The following is a 27,437-nucleotide window of genomic DNA, read 5'->3' as shown; positions in this document are numbered from 1 at the left end:
ACAATTAAAATCTCTGTAGTTGACTAGTTAATTTATTGGTCAAATATTTGCCTTTTCTGTGGAAAGTCCTCTGCTAGGCAACAGGATGGAGAATCTAATTAGATAATTTCAGGGTGTGCCTACTTGGAATTTATAATGCTGGATTAACTGTATCTGCTCTCCCTCATCTCCTACTTTTTAGCTCCAAAACTCTTTGCTTCATCCAACCCAGATACTTCACTTTCCCCTAAATAGTATTTGGCTCAGGGCGGGGTCTGATGCTCATTCTTTGGCTGATATCCCAAGCGTCACATACCCTGCCGCCTCCTTTAGAAAGCAAGCCCTGCTCTATCATGTCTCTCTGCTGTGGATCATTTATTGTCTTTATTGCCCACTGTCCAGCTGGATCACATTAAGTCATTATTTGCTCAGTCAGGGACTGTACCTCTCACTTTTCAGTACTTCCCTCAAAGTGCACATACCTTGGCTTGGAGCAAGATGCCGCGGCATCCATCTATATTAGAAGGAAGAGTTTCACTCTCCCTGTGTAGCCTCATCAAGAAAAAGGAAGAGAACAAACGGCTTCCTGAGCTAACTCCACAATATAATCACCCATGGGTTTACTCATTGTTTTTTAGTAAAAAATTGTTGGAATTTATTTCCAGTGCAATAAGCAATAATAAACAACAAAATCTATCACTTTAGGTCCAGGAATCTGTTTCTACAAAAGTGATTTGAATCAGAACCACATTGAAAGCTCCTAGAATAACTGATTATAAGATTCCTCCTTGCATTGTACACTTTTTGTTATATGTTCTTAATATTCCTTAAGATAGTATTGTTACTTCAGAAATGTACAGATCATATCAAAGCAAAAAGCAAAGGAAAAACCCTCAAGACATATAATCATTCATAAGTAGGAGATAATATTCTGAAGCAAATCCACATTGCTTTTTTCTGTTCATTTGAGTATTCATATCCACACTTAAGAACATATTTGTACTTGCTATGATTTGAATATGTACTCCAAAGTTTTATGTTAGACACCAAATCACCAGTGTAAGGGTTGAGGGGTAGGACTTTTAAAGAAGTGATTAGCCCATGAGAGCTCTGCCTTCATGAATGAATTAATGCCATTATCTAAATATGGGTTCCATTTCCCCTACCTACCACATCTCCCTATCTACTCTTCTTTCTCTCCCCTTCTCTTTTCTGCTGTCCAATTTTCCCCCTCTTATGTACACACTATTATGTCCTTCCACATTCTACCTTAGGTCGTATAGTAGGATGCCTTATGAAGGACATTTAACTTTAAACTTCTCAGCCTTCAAAACCTACAGTGCCGATTCTTTATATGTTACTCAGTCTCAGCTAAGTTCTTTATTCTTTATATGTTACTCAGTAGCATGGAACAGGCTAAGACAGTACTGCCATGCTACATTAAGCTTATGCTTTCTCTTAATATCTAGGTGCTTATTTGCCTTGTGATGTAATGTTTCAATAGAACAATTTAACAACACTATTATATGAATTTGCCATGGTGTAGTCTTCTGTATAGTTTCTTTACATTGTTGTTGTTTTGTTTGTTGTTGTTGCCACATTGGGGATCCAATCCAGGGCCTGAGCATGCTAGACAAGGATTCTACTAATTAACTATATACCTAGTCACCTTCTCTAAGTTCATATGCATACATTATATAGTTTCACTGTTATAAATAATATTTCAGGGGTCCTATTTGTACACTTTCTCATGTACCTCTAAAAACATTTCCTAAGCTATTTTTAGATATGCACTTGCTATTGCAATTATAGTGGTATGCATATTTTAAGGTTTTTCCTGGACATACATATGCACATACACATACATACACACATTGCCCTCCAAGAATTTCTAAGACTGACAATGCCAAGGAGCTGACAGGATTTGCTTCACCATAACATCTATATTTCATATATATATATATATACACACACACACACACATATATATGTATATATATAAGATGTATATGCATATACACACCATACACACACACACACACACACACACACACACACACACACACACACACATATATCCCAAACAGTCCTTCACAGGAACTATGTAGCATAACTTACTACGTGTAAATGGTGTCCTTTGTTAAGGATATTAAACTTATTGGCTATCATCCTTGAAAGTTTCCTGAAGCATTAGAGACAAGAAAACATCAAAATAATTAGTCTCCTGAAGTAACTTTTGATTAGATGTAACATAAAAGCTAAAACTTGAGGCAGGAGAATGCTAGTTTTTTATTTTTATTTTTAGTATAATACCTTATTCTAGCCATCTGTTGAACAAATCACTGGTTCAAAATAATGTCATTTCAAATGGATGACAAATTTTACTAACCCTTATTTGTGAACATCAGAAGGATTAGGACATGGCTCTCTTACTGTAAATGAGGTAGCTCAATGGGCGCACAAGTTTGTTCTTTCTCTTCCTGTCATTTGCTTGCTGTTTCTCTGTTTTAGTCTCATCTCTCAGCATTCATGATTGGAACACACCTGGCTGTGCAAACATTTAAAACACTGCTGTTCTGTATTGGTATATTCTAGCTCCATTGAAAAGATGGCTATGAGTACAAAAGGTGAGCACTGTTGACCAATGCAAGTAAGAGAGGCCTCTGGGCCACTTTGCAGGTAGAGCTGTTCCTTGGGGAGAACAGAAGCTCTTCAGTGGTGTTTGCAGCAGTACAACATGCAAGGTTACCTGCCTCAGTCTGCAGAGGAAACGCAAGGAAATGGTGTGTATGCATGGACCCAGTGCCATTGGCACAAGGGCCGTGAATGAGAGCAGGGCAGTAGGGATTTGGTGGCAGATGGTCTGATCTACAGGAAACGTCCATCAAGCTTTGTTTGGCCTATATTCTGAAACAATTCTAGAATAAACACTCAGTGTCATAATTTATAAGTATATCAGTACCAATAAATCAGAGTCCTGTAAACAGTCATGTTTATTATATTCTTCTTGCTTAATATTCATGACAGTAATTTATTTTTATGGTACAGTTTCACTGTCCTCTGTACCATGGCTCTGCATTTAAGCTTGGCAACTTGAATTAGCAGGAGTTCAGGTAACCCTTTGAAGGCTGCAAAAGTTCACCAGTCAGTTAAAATTAAAAAAAAAATGTGTATATTGATTGCTTAAATCCACTACACTACATATAGAAAATATAGTATCTACAAGATCCATTGATAATATGTATAAAACAGAACTCATAAACACAGATGAACATTTGGAAAAAACTAAGTAGTTAGTTCTTAAATTTATTGTCAACAAAAGGGGTTGAATTAAGCAGAGTTTCCACCTCCCTCGTTTTTTGCCACCAGTTCTGATTCTTCACACGGACAATTCAAGATCATCACTACTAATTACCAGGGCTGGTTCCAGGAGGAATTACATGAATCAACCACCGCAAAGTGCGGTGACTTTTATATTCATCTTGTGTTGGAACCATGAATAAGAGTGAGATATGGCTTTTGCCCCAGAGAATCTTAAGTCATACTAAGAGCTGGAAAATAGGGCTTGGGGTCTAAGTCACTGGTAGAGTATTTGTGCGGTATACGTGAAGCCTGGTTCAGCTCACAGAGCACAGAGAGAAGGAGAAGAAAAACTGTAATTTATTGTTCTGTAAGTGGACACTAGGCAAGGTATACTCCGTTTCACACAGAAAATCTTTGGTTTTTTTTGGTTTTTCAAGACAGGGTTTCTCTGTGTAGCTTTGCGCCTTTCCTGGGACTCACTTGGTAGCCCAGGCTGGCCTCGAACTCATGGAGATCTGCCTGTCTCTGCCTCCCGAGTGCTGGGATTAAAGGCGTGTGCCACCACTGCCTGGCCACACAGAAAATCTTGGTAGAGAGCCAGGTGTGGTGGTACATGTCTGTAATCCCAACCAGAACTGGAAAGGCAGAGGCAGGAGTTCCATTACTAGGCCAGCCTGGGCTACAAATCAAGACGCCATCTCAAACAAACAAACAAACAAACAAACAAAACAAAATACAGATTAACAAATAGAAAAACAAAAATGCAACAGAGAAAATATATAAATCATTGTCAGAAGAGAAAGGCATAAACCTATAAGCCTAGAAAACAATTTTTATTATTTTTAAATTTCCCAATTAAGAATACTCTTGCAATCTGTGTGCTTTTCTATATTTTTTGCTCTGTATCCACAAATATTTTAGAATTTAAAAAGCTCACTGTGCCGGCTGGTTTTTATGTCAACTTGACACAGGCTAGAGTCGTCAGAAAGGAGGGAGATTCAGTTGAGAAAATGCTGCAATAAGATCAGGTTGTAGGTAAGTCTATAGGGCATTTTCTTAATTAGTGACTGATATAGGAGGGCCCAATCCATTGTGGGTGGTGCTGTCGCTGGGCTGGTGGTCCTGTGAAGAAAGCAGGCTGAGCAAACCAGTAACAAACACCTCTCCATGACCTCTATATCACTTCTGACTCCAGGTTTTCCTGCCTTGTTTGAGTTCCTGTACTTCCTTCCATGATGAATAGTGACATGGAAATATAAGCCAAATAGACCCTTTACTCCCAAGTTGGTTTGGTCTTAGTATTTCATCACAGCAATAGTAGGCTTAGCTAAGATATGGACTATCATCTGAGGGGAGTAGACATTGTTAATATTTTAATGTTAAGTTTAAAAAAATTCTGTGTAGGAAGGTTGAAATGATGAAATTTTTTAAAGCTCATGATATGAGGCATAAAGTGATGCCATGTTGTAGTTCTCTCTCTAACAATGTATGATGGAAGTTGTAGCAAATGTCACGTTGTTATTTCCTACCCACTTTTTGCGAGTTGTCATGAGGGCATGATTCCTCATTCTGATCTATGCTTTAAGCATTTACAATACAAGGAGGAACTTACTGTTAACACAGTTGTTGTTTTCTCCTAATGTATTTTGCACAAAATAGGTGCTCTTAGCCAACGTTCCTAAAAGATAAATTAAATGTTCCTTACAAATACATTTGCATGCCCTTCAACCTTCTCCATCTGTTAGGGGTATTTGAATCTCACTGGTGCTTTATTTTATTTTTAAAAGTTTTCCTAGAAACCTAGGCACAGGAATGAAAACCTGTAATGTTGCCTTGGAGACAGAAAGCAATGAAAATATTTGTTGAATTTCATTTGAATAGTGAAGACAGAAACAAAGAACAAGGTTCTGAGATTATGCATATGATCAAGAAAGTTATTCATGTTTATCAGCATCTTTACTAGGGCTATCTTGATAGCTAGTGAGCCCACAGAATTCCTGGTCCTCATTTCTCAGTGCATGTCTACAGATGGCAAAGAAAGTGTTCTCCTCTTTAGATTCCCTTGAGTCTTTGTCTCTACCAAAGAGGTGTAGCTCTGGATACTTCTGATCAATTTGACACAAGCTAGAGTATTTGAGATGAGGGACTCTCAACTGAGAAAATGCCTCCGTAAGATTCCCCTCTAGGCAAGTCCATAGTGCATTTTATTGATTAATAATTGATATAAGAGGGTCTACCTCATTGTAGATGGTGGCACCCCTGGGAAGGTGATCCTAGAATGTATGAGAAAGCAGACTGAGCAAGCCATGAGGAGCAAGCCAGCAAGAACAACTCCTCCATGACCTTTGTTTTGGTTTCTGCCTTCAGCTTCTTCCTCTGCTTGAATTCCTGCCATGAATTCCCTAAGTGATGGACTGCAATGTGTAACTGTAAGACACACTGTAAACCCTTTACTCCCCAAGTTGCTTTGGGTCATAGTGTTTTATCATAGTAACAGAAACACTTAGATAGTGTCTATGTGTATTCCTAGACACTTGCTTGTATAATTATGAAGGTGATATATTGCATCCAGGGATTATATTTTGAAGTCATTTTCTTGTAGTGTTTGCTATCAAGTATATCACAGAAATAAGCATTTAAAAATATTTGAATTTTCATGTCAACAAAAAATCTCTATTGCTAAAAATCCTAAAGAACATTTGAGCTGTTTAGTCACAGTATTTTTGGTGGTATGAGTATGGCTCCGATATTGATGACTGCTGACTAATTGGAATGGTGGCTGCTGAAGACTGCAGTGGCTATAGCAAGTTCTTAAACAACAATGAGGTTTTTCATATAATTGTATCTATTTTCCTGAAAGATTTGTTTGTCTTGGGTGGTATTGTTTGATACTACTTCAGCCATGGCAGAACTTTCAAAACTAGAGTCAGCTCTCTCAAACACTGTCAATGTTTTATGAAACACATTTATGTAATATTATAAACTCTGTATTCTCATTTTAATAATGTTTGTGGTGTCTTTGACACATTTAATCTCAAGAGAGAGTCTGTCCATTGAAACCAGGAGTTGACTTTTCCATGTTAGCTGTGAAAGTCTTAGACGCCATGGCCTTCCTTTATAAAGCTGTTTCACCTGCACTGAAAATCTTCTGATCAGTGGAGCTGCCTTCATTCACTGGATTAGCTAGGTCTTCTGGGAAACTTGCTGGGGTTTCTCTGCCAGCATTTCCTTTTCTACTTAAATTTTATGTCATGAGATGATGTCTTCTCTTAAGCCTCATTCACCAGCAACTCTCAGCTTCAAGCTTTTCTTTGCAGCCTTTCTATCTTCTGTAAGTGAAAATAGGCTTGACTTAAGGAAATGTAGCTGATAGAGCTTTTGCTACAAATCCATTCTCTATGTCAAGAATAAAGTACTTTTTCTTTCTTAGCATTCTAGTTTTTAGTTACCTTCACAACTCGGATCACAAGAAGCCTTTTTTTCTAGCCCATGAAGGCTTTCAACATACCCTCTTCACTAAGATTAATCATTTTTAAGCTTTGATTTAGAGTGAGAGATTTGAATCTCTTTCTTTCACTTGAGTTCATAGAGGCCACTGAAGTGTTCTTAGTGGTCTAATTTCAGTATTTTGTGGTTCAGGAAATAGGGAGATCCAAGAAGAAAGCAAGATAGGGAATGGCTAGTCATTGCAATAGTCATAACACAAATAATTCTAATGAAATTAATCATCCTGTGTGGATGCAGTTCACATTGTCTGTATAGAATTACATTTTATTATGAAAGATCACTAATGACAGGGCATACGACAGATAATACAACTTAAAAAAACACTTCCTAGCACAGAGATTCAAATTGAGCAGAGTAATGTAAAATAGAGTCAGTAGACTTTTATGAGACAAGGTTGGCTCAAATCTTCAGTTAGAAAAGCACAATACCAGTCTGGTGTGATGGAATGCATCTGTAACCTCAGCTCTTAGTATCAGGGAAGGGAGGGAGCTCAGGGTTCAATGAGAGACCCTGTCTCAAAAAATAAAGTGGAGAGCAATAGACAAAGACACTTGACATTGATTTCTGGTCTCTACATGCACACACAACTACAAAGAAGTGTACACAGCCACACCAACAGATACATATAACACTACACACACACACACACACACACACACACACACACACACACACACACACACCACAATATCTAAGGTAACTATGCCCATTTTTTTCTGATTCAAATTGTAAAATTAGTTCAAGAATTTAGTGTTCCTTATTTTGGTATGCTGGGATGCCTATTTTCTGCAATCTTCCTTACTGGAACCATATTTGAAATTCTTTTCAAGATGTTGTGAATTGTTATCTCCAACAGCTCGATTGTTCTAAATGGTCCTACAATTTGTATTATGGTCTTGCAGTTGTCAATATTGGCAGGAAGGTTGAGTGATAGTGTCTAAAGGATTTATAGTTTAGCACTTGGCTTTGGTTCCAGTTCTAGTTGTTAGAAACTCAGGTGAGTTTAGTCTTATGAATTTGCAGAACTTAAGACAAACTCTCCTCTTGGTGTCATTGTTTTGGCAAGTCAAGCTTAGAAGAAAAATGATACAGGGTTACCCGAACATTTCTGCATGTAAACAATATGAGAGAACATGAGTAAAAATGATGCCTGGGACTGTAAAATTCAATTTCAGATCACAATGATAGAATTAAGAATATAAATAAAGAACTAATTAAATATTGTGTTGCAGTAGTAGGAAGACATTGCCAGAGTAAAGGAGGAAACCATCTTTTGCTGACAAATTTGTACACCTAAAATATTCTGTTGAAGTAGGATTTCTATTGTAGATTTAACGCTTGTGTTGGTCTAAACTCGTGTGTTGAAGCTTGGGACCCAGTGTGAGAGCACTTGGAGGCAAGGTCTTGGGAAAGAAGCCAGGCTTGGATGGCTCAAGAGTATGACAGGCTAAGGTCTGTATCAGAACTCAACAGTGATGGGGTCGAATTTTGCCTGATTTTGGACTTCTAAAAACCAGGTCTGTGAGAAGTAACTTTCTGTTTTCTAAGCCAGAGATTCTTATGGAAGCTCCAGCTAAGACACATTCGAAACTTTGGAAGGTCAGACACAGAGGAGTGTGATTTGAGTGATGAAGGATCTGAAAACACTGCTTTGGGGGACATTACTGAAATAGCAGAGGGAAAGTGAGAAGATGGAGCAGTTGCTCTTGGGCTGTAATGCTAGAGGTCTTTTGGAGCAAGGTGCTGCTGGGTGCCTGATGTCGAGCAATGTGGTGCTTCAGTCAGGTTCTAGTTGTTCTCTCTTTCTCTTTGATCTTGCTTTTTTGCTTAGCTCATACTTTTCTATGTCTGTTGAGGGAACCAGATCTCAGAAGTCCTGAGCATCAGACAAAACATCACAGAGAGCAATTTCTGAGGTCTTTCTGGGTCTGATATCACATTCACTCACATTTCTCTGACTTTTCTGAAAACATATTCACAATGCAACACAAAGGGATAGAAAATCCCAGTGAATATCTCAGTGAGAAAATGGATCCCTCATAGGTGCCGCTTGGGAATTCAGAGAATAATACACACAATGTCAAAGAATAATCTTACCATTGTGCTGGGAGTCAGAGGTCTGAAGAAGGAACTCAAAAGATCATGCTTTCATCTGTTGGGTAGATAGTCTCCACCTGCAACTAGCAGGACAGATGGCACTAATTATGTCTGCCCATCCGTTACTTGGCAGAGGAATGGAACTGAGATCTGAAAGGGTGAACCTCACACATGCTGGACACTCAAGGTGAGAAGGAAAATAACAAGGGGCCAAGAGCTGACTGTCTGGTTAGACAGCAATCATGAGCTCGGGCCTTGGGCGTTTGACCTTTGAGAATTGCATTTTTGAAAAATAAAGGTGTTACAGAAAGCGAGGTGGTAGAAAAAGGGAGGGGAGATTGCACATTTAAACAGAAAAGTACAATTAGAGGAAGAAAAAATTCTCATAGATATCCTACATAATTTTTGTAGTTCATAAATATTTTAAAAAATATATATGTGTAATTTTATCTTTCTGAACATTACTTTCCCCCTCTTAAACAAGTACTGAGACTAGTTTTCAACAACAGTGTATTTGTTTTCCATGCTTCTATTTACCAAAGCGTAGGTAGAAATGTCTGCATAAATCCTTGGGGAAAAATGTTCTACTCTAAACCACATGGCTATGCTCAGCTATACCAACATAAGCCAGACTCCCCCAGGAAACTGATAGTACTTCAGCAACTATCACATCTAGAGTTTAACTCTGCAGAACAGTGAGGTGTGAGCCCAGTGAACAAATGTCACACTTCGGGAAACTCAAGGTATAGGTAGACAATATTCAAAAAATATCCTTCTACTGATAGAAATACAGAGCGTTAGAGTAAGGACAAGTGCTTGGGAAACAAATGTTAGTGTTAGTTAGCATTTTGCTCCTGTGAGAAGCTCAAAGAGGAAAGTCTTATCCCAAGCTCATTTCAGTCTATGGCCATTGGCTCCATTATTTCTGGACCTTTCGTGTAGTAGACCATCATGGTAACAGGGTTTAGTAAAGCAGAGCTGCTTACTTCTCAGCTGTCAGGAAGCACAGGAAAGGTCAGAGACAAAGTATGCCATTCGAATGCCTTCAGTGACTTACTCTAGATTCTTTATTCTCTCATTTCTTTATTCAGATTTGGAATCTATCCATGGATTAAACTATTGATTAAGTCTGAGCTTGTGTGATATACTGGTCTCTGGAAACAGTCTAACAGACACAATCCAAAGTGTGCTTAGTAAAACTCACAGCAAAATTGTCAAGTTGACAATTAAGAATAACAGTCACAGCTTATGTCCTAGTATCAGCAAGCAGGAGGATAGAGACACAGTTGCCACTCCATGAAAATAGCACATGTAAAGTTAATACGGAAGGTTTTTTTTGAGGAAAATTATCTTTTAAAGTCTCCTTTTCAGAAGTTAGAATATATAATATGTGACAAGTGAAAATCTCAGATTTGGTGAATGAGAGTATGCATGTACCTGTGTGCATCTGTTCCTGTGTGAGGAAGGATTATTTGTTGAATATGGTTTAGTTGGAAAACCTTTGAACATTTTTAACTTTGAACAGAATCTATACTGTCACAACATTTTCATAGGCTATTATATATCCTCCTCTACCATACCCTAAACCTGCCACTTTCCACCTACCAGAGGGTTTATGACAGTCACGAGCCAAAATCACCAGGACACACACACACAGGAAAGCAGATGATTTCCTCACTTGGAGATGAATTACATTGGAGTTGTCACTTTTGATACCACAGTAAATACCATGGGCTGGCTAATATGTAAGAGAAGCAAGACAGCATTAATCAAGAGAAGCTGGGATAGCCTACGAATTATGAAAAGGATGTGAACTCTTCCGTAAAAAGACACACTTTTGATTATCTGTCCGATTGTTCTTCAGAATAAAACATGTCATGCGATAAAGAAACTGGAGTTCACTGGGTTTTGAACAAGAAAATATCTTATAGTATTGTCTTATACATGTCTTATGCTATGTGAATCGTAGAAACAAAATATTAAAGCAGAATAAAGATATTCATATGCATCACTTGAGATAGTTGTACCGGAAGAGAGATGAATAAGTATGGGCAGGAAGATCTCCCGAGATCCTACTATCTGAATTGTAGTATGTCGATAGGTTGACATAATAACATTAGCTAACATTTACTGAACATTGTGTGCCAGAAACTGTAAAAAGTGAGTTAATACAATTAACATTTCACAAAATTATTTGAAAATCTCTGTAGGAAAGTACCATTTTTTCCATCAATTTTTATAGCCCCAAGAGAGAAGATTTTGTTCAAAATTTTAAAGGAAGTAAATTGTAGAGTCATAATTTGAATAGTAGTACAATGAGTGATGCAGGAGAGGCATTAGAAGATTTGGCTGAAAGGGAACATCTGAGCAGCGATATGGAGCAGTGGATTTTAACAGGGAATGAGCCACATTCAATGTGCCTTGAATATTTGAAGGAAAGCCATTGGCTCAAAGGGCTATCATAGGGCAGAAAAATGAAGTCAGAGAGCTTATGTGTAACCAGATAATAGAGGGCTTTGAATCTCTTACAAGGGTTTTAGCTTTTCCTCAAAATGAAATAAATCCAGTTACAGTAATTTGTTTATTTTTGTAATGGATAGGTTGAGGAAAAGTTATTGGACAAGTAAGGGAGGTTCTTCTCCTGGTGATGGGATGACACTCAGAGTTGCTGCTGGTGGGTGGAAGGTTGTGGAAGTTCCATGTGGTGGCCATAATCCAGTGTGAACTGAAGCATGTGAAATGAAGCAGGATGGAACAAAAGGCCACAAAACTTCAATTTCATCATGGTCTATTGAGGCAGTGAAACCCAGCCACCCAAGTACATCATTAGAGGAACTGGCCAAGTTAACTGTTTTCCACTGAGTACTAAGAAAAATTTTTGCACTTTGGTGAGCATGTCTATGCAGTAGGGCAGGGGTGTTTAGAATCCAGACTCTGAAGGCTGCCTGGCTGATTGCTTAGCTTGAAACAATCATTGCTTTGAAAAAGTGACCTCAAGGACATTGACGTGTACAAATAAGTAAAGGTTTTAAGGAAAAGCAAAAGACTAGCATTAGACTTTCCAATGGAGTTGACATATTACTACTCAATTTTTGAGTCAAGGTCTGACTTTAAATCTGAATCACCTTCCAGTTTTACTTATAAAGGACTTTCATTAATTCAAATTAAGTATATGGAAGTCCAGTTGTTTATTATCAAGTACTAAACCATTCCTACAAAGAGACACCTGTACAAGCCATTTGGCTCTAGTCAACTATAATTTTTACAATTTAATTATGAATATAATTAAGATGAGTTAAGAGACAGGCTAGGCATCAGCCATAAAATTTCCACTGTGCTTACACACAAGCACACGAACATGCGCGCGCGCGCGCGCGCGCACACACACACACACACAGACACACACACACACAGATAAATAAATAAATAAAACCCCTGAAGCTTGTGAGAATATTTGCTTTCAGTGAAAATTTTTGGAGGCATCAGTAAAATTTATTTTTACTTAATTTAAAACTTTCTTCAAAGTCTGTTGATCAAGAATATTTTTATACTGTATTATTTTTATGTCTTTGATTTCTTTACAGTGAATCTTTAGAACCTTCTTTTACCTTCTCTGGCTTTAAAGCACTTTGTTATATCATCATTTGTCTAGCTACCACGTTAGCCAACTGCTCTCCAAGCTCGGTTTCTTTTCTCCCAAGGAATGTAATCACAAAGTTGATGATGCATTAGAAATAGCTTGACCAAAGGGCAAGATAAAGTCAAGAAAAGAAAATATTTGCAAATATACTTGACTGGTTTTTCTCCCCAATTACCTATTCAAAATACACTTTATCAGCAAAATGGCATGGTGACCATCCACGGCAAAGCCATGGAAACATGTAATAGGTACTTTTGGCCATAGGGCAATGTCTTAAATCATTTTTATGTAAGGATGGTGGTATTGACATAGACATAGGTGTATGAGTTTTATTTAAGGAATACACATGTGAACACTCTACTTTTGGTGTCTGATTGGCTGAATTTTAACACTATTCAATCTTATGTGTGCCATTTCTTACAGTTTATTTTAATTGATTAACTAGTTAATGCTTACAAAATCTAGGCATCAGGATACACTGTGGTTGAATGCTCAAGTGAGGGCTGCTTTTAAATTGAGGCCTAGAACTGTAACATAACATCATTTCTATCTCATTTTTTGCTGTACTGCCTAACTGCTAACTGCCATAAATATACACAACATACATACATACATATGTATATATGTATGTACACATTCACATACGAAATGAAAGCAATATACCAAATGACATAATAAACATACATATTTATATACCTTATATGTATATACATATGATTTATTTAGAGAAACTGAAAAATGAGACAAAAGGAATAATATAGGACCATAAGTTTGTTTATTGCTGTTAGCTTTTAATTTATTTTACCAAAGCCTTATTTTGTAGTCCAAGATAGTCTCAAACTTGTCATCCTACTGCCTCAGCTTCCCAAGTATAGGGATTCTAAAAGCACTCTCTGCTCAGCAGCATGAGGTTTATTTGATTAAGAGGTTAGCATTCATTTTATTTTCATGATGAAGAATAAGTGGGGAAAAAGTTATTAATTTTACATGCAAATGGCAACTTTGAAAAGGTGTAATCCATTAAATTCATTATTGAAAACTCAATATGCTTTCATGTGAGTGTGAAAGAGCTGAGATGAAGATGGCCACCAATTAGAATGACCAGTCCTTCTGTAAGTGAGATTTCATGTAGTCCAACCTCACAAGTATTAGTAGTATATCCTTTAGGTAAATGCACTAGGTGACCCCTCTCATTTACTGATAATTATGTAGTTTTACATCTATCTCAATTCTGATGGTTATTTTGATTTGCGATAAGGCAGATAAAGTACATGGATTAATGAGTTATATCAGCATTTTGGACTTAAAAGTGTAGTGGGAGTTACTTTTGAAAACTAAGGGAAAATATGTTAGAGTAGATGGAAAAAAGTGACCCTTAAATTACGTCTATCTCTAAATTTGGGGGGCCTGTGAATATGTTATCTTATTAAGCTAAAGGAAATTTTCAGAGATATGATTAAGAATTGTCTAGGTGAGCTCCATCTAATCATGAGTACCCTCAGAAGTGGAAGATGGAAGCAGAGGCATGTTACAGGGGAATTATGTGGAAAGTGTCAGTGTGAGGTACTGTGAATACTCCATTAGCCATTGTTAGATGGAAAGGTGGGGGGAAAGGGACACTATCCCAAAAATGGTCTCTTGAAGCTGGAGAAGGCATAAAGATGTATTTCTCTTGAAATCTTTAGAAAGGAATGTAACATTGCCAACAGCTTGATCTTAGTCCAGGGGGACCTAGGTTAGATTTTTGTCCTATTGGACATTAAGATGACATATTAGTACAATCTTAAACTTCTATGTTTGAAATAGTAGGTTATGGCAGAAACAAGAAATTAGTATTCTTGTAATGCAGAAAACAGTAGATTTAACTGGAGCAGAAGCAGTCTCCAGATGAGCACCTACAGAAATACTAAAAGCAGCCATTCTAGTATGAATGATGATGATAAAAAGTTCTTTATACAATAGAAATAAGACTAAAGGACATCATTTAAAAAAACATGAGGGAACTGGGAAAAGAAGTTTGTGAGTAAAATTCTTGCCATACAAACATGAAGAGAGGTGTTTTGATTCCTAGAATCCATTTAAAAAACTAGGTCTGGTGGTATATCTGTAATCATGGAGATAGCACGATGACAAGTATGTAGGTTGTTTACAAGCAAAAATTTTATTCCCAAGGAGGGACCATGTTCCAATCAAGAAGTGCAAGCCCCTAAGGAATGGCCCCAGAGGTTGTCCTCTGGCCTCTACACATTTGCCATGTACACAAGCTCCCGCATATGCACAAGGAAGGAAATAAGGGAGGGAGTGAGGGAGGGAGAGAGGAAGAGCAGAGGGAGAGAAGGGGAAGGAAGAAGTGGGGGCATTAAAAATAAAGAGCAAGGAAAAAGAAAAGTAATTGCAAACTCCAAGAAAAAAATTAAAGTGTCTACCTAAGAAAATTATTGTTTAACTACAAAGGGAGTACAATATGGCAAAGCACTTAAGCCATTTTTGAAGAGTAACAACGTGTATTGTATTTCATCACTGAAGACTTTTCCTTGAGAAGAGACTGAGTTGTGAGAGAGAATGCCAAAGACACCTTTGTGTAGCCACTGTGAAAGGTAGTCAACAATGCTTCTGGCACTGCAGCAGTGTAAATGTAAATATTGCTTATTATTTTCCTAATTGGACAAATCACTGGGCTTACAGCAGCATATAAAACTTAAAGGAGTCAATGCACCATTGTTCCCGTGAAAGGTGAGAGATAAAGAAGAATGGGCCGACCTTATAAAGAAGTTATCAGATATTGCTCAATGTTAGTGAAGCAATAAAAATGCTTTCAGCTTACTATTTAAACGTGAATTTAATGAGCATAAAGTGGAATGAGTTAACATTTTATATTACACAGTAAAGGATATTATTACCAATGGTTGATATATTAGAATATTATTATCAATGGTTGATGTATTAGAAATATAACGAACTAAAAAAACATTAAAAGTGATTAAAAATCTACTAACAGGGATAAGGTTTCCTCTCATGAGCAAGCCTCTGGTAGTGTCTGAACATTTTCACCAAACTAAACCACTCTTTAGGGCTTTTTAATTTTCTTTTTTGTGTGTGTGTGTGTTTGTGTGTGTTATAATATAATATATACAAAAACACAGAAAAGAGAATGTTAATAAAATTAAACTTGAAATAGTGCTTAGGTGAAATAAAAATTATTTTATGTGTTTAAATGAATTCTAAATATGAATGGACCAGAAATTGATCGGAGCAATAAGAGAATGATGATTTAAATATTGATACTTTTGATACCATGTAATAAATAGAAACACTGCTAATTCTTGTGAAGTTCTATTTTTTATATCTAACTTAAAATTCTAATACTCAACATTTCTGACCCCTCACTTAATTCTGAATTCACTTAATATTTGAAACAGGGTCTCATCATGCAGCCCCTAGTGTCCTGGACCTTACTATGTAGACCAGGCTGGCTTCAAACTCTTCAAATTCTGACCCCCACTCCTACTATGCCCCAGTGCTTGAATTAAAGGCATTCACCATCACACCCAGGTAATGCTAAAATCCCCTTTGAAAAGAAGAAGGAATTAATATTGTAAAGAATGTTTTATGGCATACAGATTTTACAGAGACCAATATAATACACACCCATTTGTCAACAGCTAGTTTGTTAACCCTCACTTCAGTGTGAAAAAGTAAGTTAGTACACAGGCTTTGGAGTTTGGAGTAGAATGTGAAGTTAAATTTTTGAGTTATGTGAACTCAGGATTCCCCTAGGAATTAATTTCTTTTAAATTTGTTTTGATTTTCAGTGTGTGTGTGTGTGTGTGTGTGTGTGTGTGTGTGTGTGTGTGTGTGTGAGAGAGAGAGAGAGAGAGACAGAGAGAGACAGAGAGAGAGAGACAGAGAGAGAGAGACAGAGAGAGAGAGACAGAGAGAGAGACAGAGGAGGGGGGAGTGCAAATTTAAGAAGTTGAATGGGAGGGAGGTGGAGAGGAGATGAGGGAAGAGGAAATGATTAAAATATATAAAAATTTTAATCAATAAAAAATAAAAAATCACATATAGAGCACCTACTACTCATATTGTAAGAAAAAAGTTAGTTATTTAGTTTTCATAGAACCTTTATGAGCTTGAAATTAATTTCCATATGATCTCTCTACTCCATCACTAGCTCTGCTGTGATTCTGAGGATTAAGTGAAAGCACATCAGAAACGCCAGTGAATTTCTCTCCTCTCACTTACTTTTGTAAAATTACTGAGAAAATAAAGACACTAATTACAGAAAAGAGACTACACACTGTCTTTTTCCCTTTGGATTTGTATTGATCAGAATTAAAACATGGGAGTAATCATAAATAGCGTATTTAAGTCTACTGTAAAGATCCAGAAGGGCCCCCAGCCTCTAACACAAGATGACACCACTTACCCTAGAACTGTATAGCACCATTTGTCTAACAGGTTCACATTTGCAGGACTAATCATGCCTTCAGCACATGCTATCGCCAGGAAATCAAGTCTTTGCTGACAGTGGGTTAAATCCTTGTGAAAAGAAATGTGCTGCTAATTCAATTATACTGACCTTAGGTGCAGAATTTCATATCAATAGTTGAGTCATTTAGATTCTGAAATATAAAACCAAATCTAAGACTTTTGTTGTCCCAGTGAATGAGACAGGGGACCACCATAGCATTTGCAGTTTCTTGTAGAAAGAAACTATATTAAATTGATCCAAACAAAACTCTTTTAAAAAGCATTTTCTGTTTACTCTTCTTGGAATATCCAATGATGAATTTCAAACATATAATGAGAAATAAAATAACTCAAATAGTGCAAGCAGTCAGGTTAATTGTTTCTACTAGAAATAGCATTCTTCCTTCCATGCAAAGCATTCCAGTCAGATGTAAAATCCCATTTGGTCTATTCTCTTTGGGATTTTTCCATGAAAACACATTTCTCATCTAGGGGCCAAATAAAAATGTTAAGTCTTAGTAAACTGGATTTAGTAGTAGTAAAAGAGAAAATGGAAATAATGTTATGACAACATGAACTGTGGCATTGATGGGAATGGTGTTTTGTCCACGCCTTACCAAACAGTAGAAACCATTTTAATCATTTCTGCTAACAAAAAATTAATTTAATGCAAAGAAATACTTACCCCAAAGATGAAAGAGCTAACATATGAGTGAGGAAAATCAGAAATTCATCCTGTCAGGAAGCCCCTAGCTCCTCCAAAGTGGAAGGGCAAAGACAGAAGGGTCTGAATCATAAGATGGAGGCTGGGACTGGAGTGGTCCTGTCTATCAAAGCTGCATGCAAAAAGGCCACTGAGGCAGTGAGGTAGGTAGCAGCAAAGGGTGAGGATAAACCATTAAGTGGGCTGGACTTGGCCTCCCTCCTTGTCGTGGATGTAAGATGTCCTTCACAAGGTTATATGCTTGAACACACGACACCCAAGTACAGGCAGGTTATGGACTTTGAGGAAGTAATGCCTAGCAGGGAGGTAGGAAACTGGAGGAGGCCTTGAAGGTTTTATATCTGATTTGATTTCAGCTCAAGGTCTCTCTGCTTACTGGTTTGGACCCAGGCAGCCAACCTTAGCTGTGTACTTCCATCACTATATACTCTGCCAAGTCTGCTCTACTGTGGTGCACTGTACCTTCTACCCTTCATCCTTTATGGCTTCTGTCAGGCATTTGGTTAAAGAAGTAAGAACAGTAACCATCACACCCTTCTACCTGCTATTTCCTGCCAGTGGTTGTCCACTCTCTGCCACAGCTGCCAGCTGCCAAGAACACCTATGAAATAGTTCTGCTTAGGGCCAATCCTATAATGGCACAGAGCACAAAGAACAGCAGGACAAGGATGTGTGGGCAACGGCGCCCAGACACAGCCAGCACACACAGCACACTCTGGGTTTCCTGAAATGCTTTACCTCTTTTTGAAAAAAGTTAACTCTGCATGGATTTGGTGACCTTGTAACTATTATAGCTTCACAAAACATTGCAACATGAGCTCTGATGAAATCCAAGACTCTTCTATGCCTGCATATGAATGTCCACATAATTTTGGAAGCTTTTTTAAAGCTTAATTATGACAAGTGTAGTAAATGCACCCTTTCTGGTGTGTCTTCTCCCATACTGAAGATCAAAGTGACCACTTCCTTATACCTGAATGATATTTAAATTAGCATTAGAATCTAGAGCTCACTCCCAGTTTATAACAAAGGACTGGGTGTATTGCTCAATGGTAGAGCAGTTAACTAGTATGCTCGAGGCTCTGTAAGGTTTCTATTGCTGTGAAGAGACACTATGACCATGGCAACTCTTATAAAGGGAAAACATTTAATTGGGGTGTCTTATATTTTCAGAGGTTTAGTCCACTATCATTTTAGTGTGACATGGTGATGTGCAGGCAGATACAGTGCTGGAGCAGGAGCTGAGAGTCCTTACATCTTCACTCATAGGCAACAGGAAGTGGTCTGAAACATTTGGTAGTATCTTGAGTGTATATGAGATCTCAAAACCAGTCTGCACAGTGACACACTTCCTCCAACAAGGCCACACCTACTCTAACAAGGCCACACCTCCTAATAGTGCCACTCCCTTTGGGGGCTATTTTCTTTCAAACTACCCCAGTTCGTGTCTTGATTTGTTGAGTACTGCAGCATATTCTCAATCATTCTATCCTATGGCTTAGTCCCCACATATTGTACATCACACAGTGACATTCTGGTATTCTTGGTTAGTTAAGGCAAGATTGCTGAGAATCTTAGTCTAATTGTCCTTCTATAAAAGTACCTTATAAACACTATAAATGTATACACCACAATTGTAGGTAGAAACTAAGAAATCCAAGACCAAGACAATAGCATAGGATGCTGAGGGCCCATTTTCTGCTGCAGCTGACAGTGATGTTTAGCTGTGTATTCAGAAGATTAGAAGAGGTAAGGTATTTCTCTTGGTCTTTTTTTCTTTCTTTCTTTCTTTCTTTCTTTCTTTCTTTCTTTCTTTCTTTCTTTCTTTCTTTCTTTCTTTCTTTCTTCCTTCCTTCCTTCCTTCCCTCCTTTCTTTCTTTCTTTCTTTCTTTCTTTCTTTCTTTCTTTCTTTCTTTCTTTCTTTCTCTCTTTCTTTCTTCCTTTTTTAAACTTCCTTTGAAAAGTGCACCACAAGCTGGGTGGAGGTGGCACACGCCTTTAATCCCAGCACTCAGGAGGCAGAGCCAGGTAGATCTCTGTGAGTTCAAGGCCAGCTTGGTCTACAGAGCGAGACCAGGACAGGTACCAAAACTGCACAGAGAAACCCTGTCTCAGAAAACAACAACAAAACAAAACAAAACCAAAAGGTGCACCATAGCTTTCACATTTATTTGTTTGTTTGTTTGTTTATTTATTTATTTATTTATTTATTTATTTATTTATTTATTTATGTGTGTATGTGTGTTCTCATGAATGTGCCATGGTGTATGTGTGGAAGTCAGATGACAAATTGTGGGAGTAAGTTCTCTCCTTCCGCCATATGGGTTCCAGTGATCAAATGCAAGTCTATAGGCTTGGTAGCAAGCAACTCTACTCTGAGCTATGTCACTGTTGCTAGGGCCTCTTTTAAAAGAGTGTTAACTTTATCAAGAGTGCTTTGCTCCATGACTCAATCATCTAAAGGCCCCGCCTCTCAGTACCTTTACCCTGGGCTTGCAACATATGACTTTAATGAGACATATTCCATCTCTTCATTTTCATATTGCTTTCTCAACACAGATCACCTGGAAAGCTACTGCCTGCATGTGTACAACATCTTGAATTTTCAAAAGGACTTTATTAAACATGCTCTTCTTTATTTGGACAATTACCTGTTTTATAACTGTTTACAGCCATCCCTAAGAGCTTACTGCCTTATCTTTTTTGTTCAGTTCTGATCATGCCTGTATTGCTGAAACTATGTCCAATTTGAGTTTAAGTCTAAAATATCCCAGACATCATCATATTACTTATGGGGATTCAAAGGACACATACTCATGAGCTCTGAGGGCCTGCTTTCCATATGCTTAGCCTATGGGCATAGCTTGCTAGTGTCTTTGGAATCATGTGAACTAAAGGAGATAGGAAGCTTAATTTTTTAGAATCTTATACACTACTCCCCACTCAGCAGATATGTAAGCATGTTTCCAGATGAGGTAATTGCCGCCTAAGAGTATAGAGGTCACATTATGACATACATATTACTAAAAATACACAATTAAAGATAGGAATCTGTACAAAAGTCTTTCAGATTTCCTCCTAGAATGCTGCTCTCTCAGTGCATGTACATGTGTAAGCTAGGATAGAACTTCAGACTGCACTGAATGAGATTCATGCTTATTCACTTTTTCTTCATTATTCCTCCTAAGTTGTAGATTAGAGAACCTGGGAACTATAAATCATTGCTCTCCAGGAGGGATAAGAACTCCAGGCTCACCTAATCTTACTACCTTAAATAATAGCCAGCCAACAAGACAATCTGAAATTGTGAGCAGGCTAGATGAGAGACTCAGAGAGAAACCCTTGTCTTCATCCAATCGATATCATTTCACAAAGTTTTAAGAGTGTGAAGAGGTTTTCCCAATGAAAAATAGAATAAAAGTGCCCATTGAAAGGCCGTTTTCCAGCACTGGCCCCCAACTCCTCATTCCCACTACTGGGAACCCTTCACACACAGCATCCACGATCAGCCCTCCTAAGGAGAACATTTCTTTCCTTGGAGATTTTTCTTGTTGGGACTTTAATTAAGCTCCTGCCAGGCTTGCAAGCTTTTTAATTTTACCTTTCTTTCTTCTTTCTTTCTCTTTCCTTCTTATATCAGCCTGCTTGCCAGGAGTCATTTTCCAAGCTGTCACAATTATAGTAAATGTACCCTATGATATTAAATTCAGTGATATTCAAGTATTTGTTTTTCCAAGGATCTACAGCAAAAGTTTTCCTGCAAGAAAAGGTTTTGCTCATTCACTCATTCATTCATATCATTTTTACTTTAGATTGTGTATATAAATGAGAGAATAAAACATCAGAAAAAGAAGCTTCATGGAGGGATGTAACTCATCGTCCGGTAATGTCACCCATTAAAAGAAATTTGCTGTCACTTAGCATTACACACTGCTCAGAAGCCAACTCCAGATAGTTACTTCTGCTGGTGAGGGAACAAATGAGGGAGCCAAGAGAAGATGGTATTTCAGCTGATGATTTAACACATATTTAATGAAACACAATATTTAATATATTTAGGTTCCTTTGCAAGACCTCTTTGTCTGCAAACAGTGCAATTCTGAAAATAAAAAGGCAGGGGCTGGGAGTACAAGAGATGACCCCTTTAAAGCAGATTGCAGAAGAAGCTATTTTCATTTGTGAAAGCTTAAATTTGGTGGCCTTAAATAGATTTCTATCTTCTTTTTTTCAGTCTGAATAATTTTGGTCTTAAAGCTCAGATAATATTGCAGGGTGAGAAATAAAACAAGCCACCCAAATGACAAAACCTAAGGATAAAGATATGAGCATGGGGCACATGTTCTGTTTTCTGTCGTCATGATCAGTATCGATCTCATTATTGTTATTAATTCTACCACACCCGGCTCCTTTCTGAGGTGTACTTACTGATTGCCTCCACAAACCGCTCAAAGAAACTGAAAGGGAAGAGCGGCTCAGACAGCTCCCGGAAAAACATCTTCAGTGCTCCGGTGACGACGTGGATGTCCTCCCACTGGCTGTCATCCAAATTCAGCTTCTCTTCTGGGAAAACACGAGGAGAAATGGAACAACTGGTTTTAATGAAACAATTACAAGACACTAATTATTATGTTAATGTTTGCCTACTATCATCAGCAACCGTTAACAGCCTTCTGCACCTAGAGGTTTGGTGCTGTGCATGGATTTTTTTTTTTTTTTCTTCTCGTTTTCTGTAGGAAGGGAACATTTTCAATGGAATGCCATCTGTAGGAATGCAGCTAACAAAAAACAAGGGACACAAAGAGACAGTACCATTGACACAGTATGTCAGATACAGTTATTCCCATAATGCATCAGTATGAAAATTAGCATCACGGCTCAACATGATTCAAAGCTATTTGGTTTTGAGGCCGAGGGGCTAAGAGTTGCCAGCGATGGCTGGCTCAAGGGACCGGCCTGAAGGCCTTGCTGAGCCAACAGGAGACATATGCTAAACACAGCAACAGAAAACGAGTTATTGCTTTACATGTGTTAGCCTTGCTATGTACAAGGGAATAATGGCTAACACTTTTTTTCTTTTTTTCTTTCTTCTTCTTCTTCTTTTTTTTTCCTTGCCTAAATCTAAAGTCAGCAAGGAATAGAATATGGGAGAGAAAGGGTATTAATTTCTTCTTACTGCCTCAGAAACATCTTTCTTCAGTTTTCATCTCAGTGAGGAAAATGTACCCAGCAACAATATTAGACAGACCCCTGTTGGCCCATGCAGGCTGTGCAAAGCTGCCAAAATGATAACGCGCTGAAGACAAACCACAAATGCTAACGAACTCTTTAGAAACAACAAAAATATTTACTTGGGAAGCCTGAGTGGGTTGCCACAGTGACACTGAAGAACTTAGGTGCCAAAGTGAATGTTCAGTAGCAAGGAAATGGGCTAGGTTATTATCACCCCCCCCCCCCTTTAACTCTCAATAGGAAAATCTAGGATCATTCTTACACAAGGAAGGGGTGATTGTTTTCTAGAAGTGACATCTTTACATATAATTACGAGGAAGCAAGATACTATGACATTTCTGACATTATGACATTATAGGATAAACTACATAGAAAGGATGTTTTGATTCTGGGCTTAAAGGAGCAAAAGCTTATCGGGTACAATATGGAGTTAACTGAAAATCCAAGAATCCTAGTAAAAACTTACAGGTATTTGGTTAACTGGAAATTTTTTCATTATTTTGATGATGACTGAGCTCACAGTCACATGCCCCCACAGTGTGAGTTCTACAAATGCCAAGGAGCATTTTGCACCAAAAAAAAAAAAAAAAAAAAAAAAAGAAAAAAAGAAAAGAAAAAAGAAAAGCTGAGAACTGTCACTGTAGGGATTCTCTGCAGGAGCTGTTTTGTTATTAGTGTTCATATCCTTTTAAAAATATTAGCCCACATCACTATCAGATTTTTTTTTTAATGGACTATAATTTTCAGGGCTTGTAAGTGACATTCCTGCTCAGTAGTGTGTTTTCAAAAAAGCAGGATGAGGTGGATTTGTTTATATCAGAGGGACTCTTTCCCTCTTCTTTTCAATCATAGTCCCTACCTCCATCATAACACACTAATATGACCCACAACTAATTCAGCAGAGGAGACCTTCTCTCTGCCCTGCAATCATTTTGATTGATTGTATTTCAACAATTAGTCTTTTATTTGCCTGCACACCATTGAAATAGACCGACAGCATCTTAGCAGGCCAGCTTTAAACAGTCAACTGTTAACAATAGCATCGAAAAGGAAGACCTGATGGGGGTTACTGTCACTTTAAAGAACGGGGTTTTCACATTGTTGAAATCTGTCAGATATTTTGAAATGTCCCTCTCACTATGGTGCCACACCCCCTGCGTGCCCTTATAATAAAATTGGTTTTACTCCTGATTAAATCATTTTCTCCCTACCCACTACCATACTTCTCATAATGGACCTGTGCGCTCTACAGCTGGTGTTCTTCCCATGGTACCAATTCTTACTTTATCTTTTAAGCACTTTGCTGCTAAGATCTCATGCAGAGTGCTTATGTTTTGTTAAGAGCTTCATTCTTAGAGAAATAGTTTAACACATGTTCTAAAAATGTTGTGCAACTTATTGCTTAAAACACATTTAGAAAATGTATCAGTACTGTAGCTTTGGCACTGAACTTGAGGTGGAAACCTCAACACACACACATGCAGGCAAACACATGCACACAACTTCCAAACTTTATTAGAAAAGTAAAACATGAAATGGCATTGTGCTGAGTAGATTAGAGACTGCTAAAGGAAAATGTTCAGAGTCAAAAGAAGCATGCTCATATTGAGCAAAAAGCCAACAAGAATAACAAATAACTATTTAACTTGAGGAAAACGCCATTCATGTTAGCCACTTTCATATATATATATATATATATATATATATATATATATATATATATATCAGTAAATTTTAGTGAATGTGAAAAGGAAGCATTTCAGTATGCAGAAAAAGAGTATGTCGACTGGTGAGTGTCACTTCATCATGTCTGCTTAAAAGCCTGAAGCTGTACTATTGTTAATTTGTGTCACTTATGCTAAAATTCCTAATATAGATCTAGATATCAGTAGTAGTCATCATTTTAAGAAAAATAATTACAGTTTATAACCTTCAAGAAGTAGCTCAAATAAAAAAAAATATGGCAAGAGTTGACATTAGTCATTTGAAATATGCTAATGGATTTTTATATCCAGCATTTCGTAATCAGATCACTTGTAATCCAGAGGGTCTCAAGGTAGAGCTTTCAAGGCCATGGTGGTTCATTTAAACATATAATTATGCCCAAATAGTCTGCCATCTCATAAAATCAGCCTGTTCTCAAGAAAAATTAATCATAACCCTTTCCTGGTATTGACAAGCGTACAGTCAAATACAAATACAAAAAAAATTCGTAGAATTATTTGTATTATTTCTAGCTGGACTTTCCTTTTTTCCAAGAATGTAAGGCTTATCAACAGTGGCCATGCCTCTTGAGGAAGGATGACCTTTCTCATGGGGCTGCCTTTCCATTCTGGGATGTAGAGGTAACATCCCTGGCCTTGACCCACTAGAGACGAGCTACATTTCCCAGGGTTGACTATAGAAAATGTTGTCAGACATATCAAGTGTCTTCTGGGGCTCCAAACTCTTCCTGGTTGGCAGGACTATAATGGAGGCTGAGGGTCTATGGACACTCCTCTACAAGCAGTGCTTATGAAATTTACCTCATGTGGACAAGGATCCATAGAACTATCTGTATCTAGATACTATGATTTCCCTAATAGGAAATTAAGAGTTGATATTTTGTTTTTATTAAAATTATTATTACTGTGGGGGGGGAGGGAGGGAGGGGGTGAACACATACAATGGCATGTATTTGGAGGTCAGAGGACTACTGTGGGAATTGGTTCTCTCTTTCTGCTGCAAGTCTAGGCAATCAAACTCAGGTTATGAGGATTGTATGGCAAGCACCCACTGAACCATCTTGTCAGTGCTGTAATTTTAATGACAAAAATCAAAACCTTTTATATAACAAAATTCATATAACTATATTCAAGGTGTTTACAACAAAAATAACAACTGAAAATTATGTAGCACTTAACTTACAGAGGACACTATGCTTTGCATTTTGCAATTAGATATAATTTAATATAAGTAGGTAATATAATGAAGTAGATTTGTTGTTGGCATGATATCCATTTTATAGAGAGGAGAAAAGGGGTGGGAGTAGCTTAAGGAATTTTCTTAGGAGTGACAGGTAGTGAAACTGAGATAAGGAGCCACTACATCCCCACTATGTTTAAAATCACTGTACTTGTACATGTCATCTGGCAGGAGAGAAAAGGCAAATAATTAGTGTGAAGCGCTAGGAGACTGACCTGACTTCCAGAATGGTGGTTTTTGCATTTTATCCCCAAGTGTCTTATTTGAGACTGTGCTTTTATCTACAAACTAACTCCAATATTTAGTCATTTCCCAATCATTGAGAGACTATGAGCAGATACAAAACAAACTAGTCATAAAAGGAAACAGCATTATGAAACAGTCAGAGATGAAGCAGATTATTATATGATGAGGTGTTGAAGAAACATGGTAGAGTGGAAAACAAATTATATGGATATATAAAACATCTTTTTTAGGCCTGATTCACCACTTATACATTTTATATCTATTCATTTATTTGTGAAATGAAGATGGTTAGAGAGACAAATGCTGCTATTGATGGGGAAAGTGTATACAGCATTTTGAAGTTATAAAGAAACTAACATCCAAGATACAACTATGATGAGCAAGGTAAATAAAGGCTTAGAGGCAAAATACATAAAGGATGAAGGCAATGAAAACACTGAGTGAACATTATGAACCACACTAATTGGTTTAGATAGATTATTTCAGTGTGATATGGCTTTCCATACAGGGTCATCAGCAACTTTACACACTGGAAACTAATGCTGGGAAAAAGTCTCGTTGACTCAAGAAAGCTCATATCCCTACTCACAATCTGTCCTGGGTTCTCTTGGCCCTTTACTCAAGATATTTTAAATACATCTTAGTCAATGGCTATAAAACATATAATGTAATTCAGGTATGTTAAGATCGAGAATCCAAATGCTATGAGAGTTTCATGAGATCATTATTATCTTAAAAAAATGTTTTATTCTAGCAAGGCTGTTTTGAAATGCCTCTCTGTGAAGGAGTCTTAATATATTTTATCTAGTTTTAGGAAAAAAATATTTGTGCATGCAAAAAAATGTTTGAAAGAGAAAAATCTATCATTTCTAAGAAAATTAAGGGCAACTTTCCTTATGGCAGAGACTTGTAAGATGGATCTCTGATGGCCATAGATGGGCAATTGTAGCTTCCAAAGAAGAAGGAGCACTTAAGTATCATTGTCGGTTTAATCACCAACTTCCTGCTACACGTTTATATATAGTTCTGCAGATAAATCAAAGCAGAAGTTGTTGTATCAGGTCTGAGTTTAACTAAATTGTTTTTACCTAATTTTGGTTAAAATGTGGGCTTGGAGAACTAGAGTTATCCAAAACAGAATACTGACACAAGTATAAAGGGACACTTCTCTGCTCATTTAAAAATCAAATGTCCCCTTTTTCACCCTTTACTTCGTAATGTTTCTGTGACATTTTCAAAAGATCTTTCAAACTTTTACTTTACTATCATAATAGA

General features: G+C 37.4%; 1 protein-coding gene across 1 annotated transcript in view; it reads right to left on the bottom strand.

Annotated features, from left to right (window-relative positions):
- Arhgap15 (Rho GTPase activating protein 15) overlaps positions 1–27,437 on the bottom strand; it is a 597,450-nt gene that overhangs the window by 113,883 nt on the left and 456,130 nt on the right. Inside the window, exon 12 of the mRNA XM_052725640.1 lies at positions 22,149–22,283. Coding sequence (XP_052581600.1) covers positions 22,149–22,283 — 135 coding nt within the window. The remainder of the gene's footprint in view (positions 1–22,148; positions 22,284–27,437) is intronic.

The sequence above is a fragment of the Peromyscus californicus genome, unplaced genomic scaffold (genome assembly GCF_007827085.1).
Source record: "Peromyscus californicus insignis strain IS unplaced genomic scaffold, ASM782708v3 Scaffold_7__1_contigs__length_154581171, whole genome shotgun sequence".
Taxonomy (NCBI): Eukaryota; Metazoa; Chordata; class Mammalia; order Rodentia; family Cricetidae; genus Peromyscus; species Peromyscus californicus.
Note: the sequence above shows the minus strand (reverse complement) of the source record. Positions and strands in the feature narration are given on the sequence as shown.